At 36.0% G+C, this 9,596-nt stretch overlaps 1 protein-coding gene across 1 annotated transcript; it reads left to right on the top strand.

Annotated features, from left to right (window-relative positions):
• Window positions 1–7,884: 7,884 nt before the first annotated feature.
• Gm21642 (predicted gene, 21642) lies at window positions 7,885–8,568 on the top strand. The gene has a single exon (XM_017318725.2). It carries the CDS (start codon window positions 7,885–7,887, stop codon window positions 8,566–8,568), a length of 684 nt encoding a protein of 227 aa, XP_017174214.1.
• Window positions 8,569–9,596: the final 1,028 nt, after the last annotated feature.

A 9,596-nucleotide genomic window follows, 5' to 3' on the forward strand; every position in this document is an offset into this window, starting at 1 on the left:
CCCCTACAAATCAAACAGAAATATAATGTTAGTATAAAGATATAAAAATAGTAAATATTGCTGTCACTTCAGTAGGAAATTGTTGACCAGAAATACTAAAATAAATGTACAATTGGAATTTTTTTACTATAATTTTGAAGGGAAAACTATTGAAATCTGGATATCCATAGAGTTCCCTGTTTAGAACATTATCCTGACAGCATATAGCCCAGAACTGGTAAGAAGCAAGGCTTGGAGAATCACAGGAGTTGCCTTGCCCAGACTTTAGAGATGGCAGCAAATAACTATAAGTATCACCTGTTATTTTAGACTGAGGAAGTGCAATTGATGATGACATGTTCCAATATAATAATAGAAAAACAAACAAACAAACAAAAAACTATTATTTCTGCTTTAGATCTTGGCAGGGCCATTCTAGCCCCATCGTTTGACAAAAGCACAGCACACCTCAGAAAATTGTTTTGATGACATCAACAATTGTCAGACTTAAAATCTATTGATGTGCTTCAAACATCTCTCATCTTCCGGGGTTATACATGGTGGTATTTATGAGACCTCTAAATGATCCCTAGGAATAGGAGCATAGTGTGAAGAGTTGGGAGAGGATATATAGACTGGAGAGATAAAATGGGAAGCATGGTGATCCTTGGATTGCCTGTGCCATATACCTTTGCAGTTGTGGTAATAGATTCAGTGCAGATTGACACTATGAGCACTACCCTAGCACACAGTACAGTGCTTTCTTTTCTTTTTCCGGGCTTTTGCCTGTGACAGGGAATGTAGCTTGGATACTACTGGGTATTGTGTGGAAGATAACAATCATTGGATCAGTTCAAAGCTTTGGGAGCTGCCAGTTAATAGGCTAAGCTTCAGACTACATCCTACCAATGGATAAATAGGGTCCAGTCTAGATGAATTTCTGGATCCCCAGGATACATGAATAGCATGCAGTATTCTAGAGTAGTATCCAGCTTAATGATACTTCTGTTGCTCTTGTGTCTTTCCCTCTTCTGTATCCCCCAAGTTCATTCCGCTTTCTTGGCATGACTCACAAATGAGCCTTTGTGTATTATCCTGTGGTATATGAGAGGAGTTGTCTGAAGAGAGATGAAATATTGAGTCATGGCAAACACAACTGTGGAAATGGAAACCATCCAGGGGCAAATGTTGTAAAATTAACATAGTCTGTGAAAGAAAAATGCTTTTGCTTTCAGAAGGAGAGTGAATGGAGTTTTTCACTAAGCTGGAAGGGGGCTAATAAAGACCCTTTTTAACTGGAGAATTTAATAAGAATTAACCAAAACCCAGGTGCAATTATTCTTACAGGAGTGAACTGGATAGATGGGTAGAGTTTGGCTAGTATAAGATACTTGATTTAATGACTTTTGAGGTCCTTTTTCGAAATCATGATCAATAAATTCTGCTCTCTGTGACATATCTACTATATTTGTTTGAAAGATGAATAAACTAGGATACATAGATATAGCTTTATAGTATAGTTCTTGAACTTTCATGATGTGACAATTAAATCTGCATGATCAGGACATATTTAGAGCTCTGTATTAGGCACACATAATCTATAGCTCCTGGGGACATACACGCAAATGAACAAACATGACTTTATAGTGTTTCTTGTTTTCAGAATGGAATACATTTTATAAATAATCTAAAAGCAATAGGTTCAGTTTCTATGTTCTTAGAGACAGAACCTTAAAGACCCTAAAAACTCTAAAAAAGAAAAAAGAAAAAAGAAGAGAAAAGAAAATAAACTTGAAGCTTTAAATAAACAATAAAAACCCTAAAACAAACAAACAAACAAAAAAAACATAAAATTTTTGAAAAAATAAAACTAAAAGAACCTAAAACCCTAAAGAAAAACAAACAAACAAAAAAAATCAACAAAAAAATTCTAGATCTCTACAAAGACCCAAAAAACCATAAAATAATTACCACAAACAAACAAACAAGGAAAGAACAATAGCCACACTAAGCCTTAAAAAAAAATCTTGCCAAATACACTGAGAACAACCCTAAAATCATTTAAAAACCGTAAAAAAAAACCCTAAAACAATAAAGCAAAACCTAAAACCCTAAAAAACCCTAAAATTATTAAACAAACACTAAATGACCCAAAAAAGCTATTTTTTAAATTCTTAATTAACATTTTTAAAACCCTAAAATTCTATAAATAAGAAAACACAAGAACTCTAAAAAGACCCTAAAAAATTATAAAACCCTAAAAAAAAAAATCCAAAAACTCTACAAGTCTAGATCCCTAATGAGACAATAAAAAAGCAATTAAAAAAAAAAAAAGAAAATGAAAAGATACAAAACCACCACCCCAACAACTACAAATTCTTCTGCCTTAAAAAATCGCCAAAAACACTGGAAAAGAAAATCATTTTCCAAACCTTATTAAAAAAAATGCTTAAAACAATTTTTAAAAATTCCTTAATTAAATTAAAAAACAAAACAAAACTAAAAAATAAAGAAATACCCTAAAATTCTTTTTTTTTTTTATAAAAGAAAACATTTATTTGGGGGCTTGCTCACAGTTTGAAAGGGTTAGTCCATTATCATCATGGTGGGAAGCAGACAGGCATGGTGGAGGAGAGGTAGCTGAGAGCTTCGAATCCTGATCTGAAAGCAGCCAGGAGAGAGAGTGAGGGGGAGAGACAGAGAGAGACAGAGAGAGAGAGAGACAGACAGAGAGAGAGAGAGAGAGACAGAGAGAGAGAGAGACAGAGAGAAACAGAGACAGAGACAGAGACAGAGACATAGTTTCAAAGTCCTGGTATGGACTTTGAAACCTTAAAGATCACTCCTTACTAGGAGTGATCACACCTGTTCCAACAAGGCCACACCTCCTAATCCTTCCCAAACACTTCCATTAACCAGGGAATCAAGCAGTCAAGCATATAAGCCTACGTGAGGTTGTCTTATTCAGACCAAGACACTCATTAAACCTTGTAACAAAGCCAAGTTGAAAAGCAGTACTGTACAAGTGTTATGAGAAAAGTTGCTGGGACCAGGCTTACATTGCAATGCAGTGACCTGGCAACTCACTCAACAACAGTAAAAAGACCCACAAGAACTGTAAAACCCTAAAAAAATGTTCCTTTAAAAAGTTCTAAAAACACATCAAAACTCTGAAACTCAAAATAAAATCCTTGAAAACCCGCTTTAAAAAGCAAAACAAAAAAACAAACATACAAACAAACAAACAACAACAACAAAAAACCTACAATACCCTGAAACCCTAAGTAAAATCCTGAGACTATAAAATCAATCCTACCCTCCCCCAAAATACCTACAAAACCCTGAAACATTAACTAAAATCCTAAGATAAAAAAATAATCCTAAGCCTATAAAAAAAAGCAAACACACACACAAGAAAACAAAAAACCCTTACAAAATCCTAAAACCCTATAAAACACTAAAAGTATAAAAAGAAACAAAAACAAAACAAAACACAACAACAAGAAGAACAAAATCACACAAAAAACTACAATTATCCTAAAATTATTTATAAACACTAAAAAGCCCTAAAACCCTGAAATACCTTAAATAAATAAATAAATAAATGAATAAATAAATAAATAAATAAAATAAAAATAAACCTCAACCCTACCCAAAACAAACAAACAAACAAGCAAACAAAAAACTTATAAGGACAAAAAACCTACCAAATTTAAAACCATTAAAACCCTAAAACTCTAAATAACACAAAGGGCTTTACCCTCCCGCACACCCCCCCCTCTAAAAAAAAAAAACCTGAAAACTGTAAAATACTAAAAAGCCCGAAAAAAGCCTAAAACATTAGAAAAAGTAAATCAAAAGAAAAAAAAATCTAGAATCTTTAAACAAATACTGAAATAGTCCTAAAATACAAAAAAAAAAAAAAAAAAAAAAGAAAAAGAAAAAAAAGAAAAAGAAGAGAAAAATAAAATTCTGAAAACACACCTATTAGCTAGGCAGTCATTCAACTTACAGAGTTTAGCCTGATTCTGAGTGCTGGTATTAAAGGGGAATAAAACTATACTTGACTCCTTTTTGTTTGTATAATTGTTTTCTAAAAGATTTTTTTTCTCTGTGGGTGAGTATATGTGTGTGTGCGTGTGTGTGTGTTGTCCAAAGAGGTCATCAGATCGTCTAGAACTAGAATTGCAGGTGGTTGTGAACAACCATGTGGGTGTTAGAAATTGAACCCTGGTCCTGTGCAAAAGCAATCAGTGGGCCTAAGCAGTGAGCTATCTCCTCAGTCCTTTCTGCTTGCTCTAATCTCTACTTCACTATTCATCTTGCCTAAATATGTCTTTATTCCTACTTCTTCTGTCTGTTTTTATGTGATGAATTCTTGTTTGCTTTTCTCTTGTTTCTCCAATTACAGCACCAAGATTCTTCATTTCCTTTTGTTTTGGAAGATTCTCAAGGAATCTTAAATCCAGACTTTAGGGCAGTTATTTAAAATTCACACCTGGGGATTAATCTTCAGAAAATTATTTTTGGGAAAAACATGTGATTATTTCAACATCTATAGTAGTGTGGGGGCATTATTCTCCCTACGTCATGTACACTTAAGATCTTTAGATACCTCCTTCCCTGTGATAGCCTTGCAGCTCACTGAGTGACATGTGCATTTGATGATAAATGATACACAAACTTTGAAGCACCTTACCATATCCTGTCACCCATATCATGTTCAACATAGCAAGAACCACAAGTGAGTTGAAAAATACAAATATATTTTTTAGTGTCTTGAAGCTATAATCCCCAAATTAATCAAAATATTATTTGGACTCTGTTACTTTATACCAGTGTTTTTTTTTAAGTGTACAAGTCGCAGGCCTTTTCTGTGACCCTTTGCACAGGTTTACAGTGTCCTTTTACCATCTTCATCCTCCCCACTATCCTCCATTGCTATCAGATCTCCCCCCTCCTGCTGCGCTTACTCTTCCAAAATACCTCCTATTTTTTAATGTCCCTTATTAAATTTATATTTTTACAATAGTCATTTTGAGTTTTACTTGTCTAACCTAATATATAGTATTTAACCATTCCATCCATTTTTTGAAAACAAAGCGCTGCACTAATACACATAGATGAGAAATATATTTCTCTCTCTCTCTCTCTCTCTCTCTCTCTCTCTCTCTCTCTCCTTCTGTGTCTCATTTTTAAGGCATTCATCCAGTAGTTGACATCTTAAATCACTCCATAGCACGTATGTTTCATACAGTGAGGCAATCAATATTGATGATATGGATATGTAGTGGTCCTTCTTAGATTTTTTTTTTTTGTGAACTTAAATCAACCTGGGAAGATAGAATCTCAGATAAAGATCCTCCATCACATTGGCCTGTGGCCACACCTTAAGGAATGATTTTTTTTTGATGACTGTTGTTGAAGGATCTAGCTCTCTATGGATAGTGTCATATCCTATGAAGATGATGTACAGGGTACGGTGGGGACCGTGGAAGGTACTGAAAAGGATTTTTTTTGAAGAACTGAAGATCTATGTGCCATGAACAATTAAAGTGTCCTCTAATTTGTAAGTAAATTTTATACATACCTGTGTCCAGTATTCTGTCTACACATATTTCAAAACTAAAATTACCTCATCTATTTCATCCTGTTTTACTGCATTTAATCTATGAAATTACTTATAATCAGAAGTGCTGGTAAATTTTAAAAACCTTTAAAATATGACTGGGAGATATCAGGTTTTTTTTTAATTTTATCACAACTTTGTAAGCATGCCCAAGATCTATGTTGTCCTCTTACTTTCCAAAGAATCCATAATTCATGATTGCCATTGGTTTCAATACATGTCATTTATCCCTGTCAAATTCCAGGTTTGTTTGCATAAAAATAGTCCTCCTCTAACTGTGGGTTTTCATAAAGTGAAAATTGGTGTGCTATCCAGTGTGCTGCCTCAAAGAATCTGGCAATATTTATGATAAGAAGCACAGCTTAAAGATAACCAAGGGAAAGGTTGGAACATGAAAAATAACCACCATGGATGTTGTCAAGGCAGAAACCGAAGACTTTCTCAGAATGAAAATAAAAACAAAAATGAAACAAAACAAAACACAAACCAAACAAATAAATAAAAATTCAACAACCAAACAATAAAAACCATGCAAGGGTGTAATTCTTTGGCAGAATATTACTCATATCATCAGGCCTTTCAGTTGAGATTTCATTTATTATTTCTAGGAGGCCATATGAAAAGGTAAATTTGAGATGCTGAATGTTTCTGAGTGTAACTAGGGAAGGAACCAGCCTGAGAGGGGTTCTATGATGTAAGCTGAACTAGGGTGATGTCACAGAGCACTGGCTGGAGGTTGCGCATCTATTCCACTTGGAGGCGCTAGAATCCATTCAAGGTGAGTTCACTATCTTCACAGTGGTGTGTCAAAGCCAGGTCATTTTTTCCCACAGGCTTTTGGTGCCTGGTCTCTATCAGGAGATCTTGACGACTAGGATATTTTTCTATGGGTAAGTACATTTATGAAATAATTGGGACCCTCATAGCTACAGAAAGCTAAAAATTTTCTCTCCTACAGTGAGTTACTGTACATTCTACTTTCCCCATGTTTATTAGCAAGGGAGATGAATGGTCTAGGTTAGTTTATCTCCTGAATTTATTATCCTTGCTAACCATATCTAGATCACAATTCCACTAAAATGCCAAAGCTCCTGTTTGTCCATGTGCATGTTAGAAGTTATTAGTTCTAAAAGGCTGATATTGCCTCGACTTTTTGAGTTGTTCTTGAGTTCAGTGATGCAATGGCTTCATCGAATAATTCTGAAGCTGGGTCAGGAGAAACAATAAAGAAGGACAGTGGTGTGCTGTGTCCCTGGGAAGATATTTGTGAATGCAAGAACTTAGCTCAGAGCTTACGCGTACAAGAGAATCATGGTGACCCCTCTGGCCTTTTTTTTTTTCTCTTCTTCTTGATCATTGGGGGTAATTGTCATAGCACCACCTAAATTGACATAGAAATTCAAGGAGAGGATCCTCATCAGAGACAAATTTACTCAGGTCTGAAGAAATAAATGTTGATCTGAGTATGTTATTCTGAGCTCTAGAGAATTACTTGTTAATTACACTATTTTTATTTCCTTGTTTCCCTTGTTTCTTTGTTTGTTTGTTTGCTTGCTTGGTTAATTTTATTTGAGTTTCTGTATGTTTAGATTTGGCTGTCAGGAAACTCACTGTGTAGACCAGACTTGTCTTTCTCTCACTAAGGTCTGCCTCACTCTGCCTCTTGAGTACTATGATTAAAGTTATGGGTCACTACCACTTCCTATTAACTTCTCCATTTGATTGTTTGTTTTGTTATTTTTTGTTTGTATTTCTGTTTTGTTTGTTTTTCGTTTGATTTTCGTTTGTTTTCTTTTACTTGATGTTGTTGTTGTTGTTTGTTGTTGAGACAGGGTTCCTCTCTATAGCACTGACTGCCCTGGAACTCACTTTGTAGACCAGGCTGGTCTCTAATTTAGAAATCTGCCTGTCCTTGCCTTCTGAGTTCTGGGATTAAATGCGTGTACCACCATGGCTGACTTATTAACTTCTTATTTTTATAAAATTAATTTTAGGAGCTCAAATCTGTTTAGCATAGTCTTCTTCACATGCTCAGAAGTTCTCGTAGAGAAGAGTCTTGGTCCAGCATTCACTCCCAACCCATAACCATTGCCCATCAGGAATTCATATATATGACAGAGGCAACAGCATTGTGTCTGGCGTAAACGGGCAAGATCTTCAGTCCCAGGCAATGGGCAAGTATGATATTTGAAGAGAATGGAAGCCACTTAGACAGTGTGATCTAGCACAACAGGTCTACAGCCAGGTAGAAGACAATACCTCTGAAGAGTCTGAGCATGACATCACTCAAGAAGAAGAGTAGGAGGAAGCCTTCTTCCCAGGCCCTGGGGAATATTGTTGGCTGCAGAATTTCTCACGGGTGGAAGGAAGGTAATGAGCCTGTCACCCATTGGAAGGCCATCATTCTAGGTCAACTGCCAACAAACCCTTCTCTTTATTTGGTGAAGTATGACGGAATTGACAGTGTCTACGGACAGGAGCTCCACAGCGATGAGAGGATTTTAAATCTTAAGGTCTTGCCTCACAAAGTAGTTTTTCCTCAGGTGAGGGATGTCCACCTCGCAGGCGCACTGGTTGGCAGAGAGGTACAACACAAATTTGAGGGGAAAGATGGCTCTGAGGACAACTGGAGTGGGATGGTGCTAGCCCAGGTGCCATTCTTACAGGACTATTTTTACATTTCCTACAAGAAGGATCCGGTCCTCTACGTCTATCAGCTCCTGGATGACTACAAGGAAGGTAACCTCCACATCATTCCAGAGACCCCTCTGGCTGAGGCGAGATCAGGTGATGACAATGACTTCTTAATAGGTTCCTGGGTGCAGTACACCAGAGATGATGGATCCAAAAAGTTCGGAAAGGTTGTTTACAAAGTTCTAGCCAATCCTACTGTGTACTTTATCAAATTTCTCGGTGACCTCCATATCTATGTCTATACTCTGGTGTCAAATATCACTTAAATTGAAAAAAATCACAAAGTACAGAAATGTAAACTTATAGGATTGAAAAAAAATGTTTGTTTTCCTGTGTTGGGTACCTATGGGTCTTTGACAACCTCAGTATCTTTGTCAATAAAATTTGTTTTGTTCTAAAAATTAATACGTGTGACATGACATGCTTTTAGTGAACACTTTGTTGGAAGAGATGGACTATGGTAGAAAGAACATCAAAGGAAGATGAAAGTTGCAACGCAGGCTGTGAACAGTGCATACATCTAATATCACACAGGCTAAAATGGACAGGACTTAGATTCTGTGGTCTGCATAGTGAGCAAGGAATTGGAGATATGACTTAGAGGAGCAGGGATGGCAGCAAAAAATGGATTTTTAGGAAGAAGCAGAGAAAGACAGGACATAGATAGAATCTCTGGTATGAAGTCTGAGGGAGAAACAACAAGTTGGGGAAAGAGTGATAGATAAAAGGAATGTGGCCTTGTTACACAAAGTGCAACCCAGAAAACTGATCCAAAGAGATTCAGAAATCAGACAAAATAAGGTTTCATTTGAATAATGAAACCAAATGAAACTTGTCTCTCATTTTAAGATTTATTATCTTTATTTATATGGGTGGGAGTAGGGCATGAGCTTGAGAGTATAGGTGACCACAGAGACATGAGTTGTCAGATCCCATGGAGCTGGCATTAAAGCTGATTGTTAACCATTGGATATGAATTCAAGAAAACAAATCCAGTTTTTTTGCGGTACAGTAGTGCTCTTGACAACATGGTCATCTATTCCCATTAAGATATCTTTTTAAGAAATCCAATATTAACATGCAGAAAAGAGACCAGGTAGAAGTTAAGAAAGATTAAATTGATGGTGACCTTTAAAAACAATAAAGGACACACAAAGGACTAGAGGACACTGAGGGACAAATGAATTCTAAGATGAAGTTCTCAAAATGTGAAGCAGGAGACCCAGGAAGAATAGAAATTTTGTGCAAATAGTTAAAATTGGGCATATCCACATTAGGTTCTTTGGTTTCTTAA

This window comes from Mus musculus, chromosome Y (assembly GCF_000001635.26).
Source record: "Mus musculus strain C57BL/6J chromosome Y, GRCm38.p6 C57BL/6J".
NCBI lineage: Eukaryota > Metazoa > Chordata > Mammalia > Rodentia > Muridae > Mus > Mus musculus.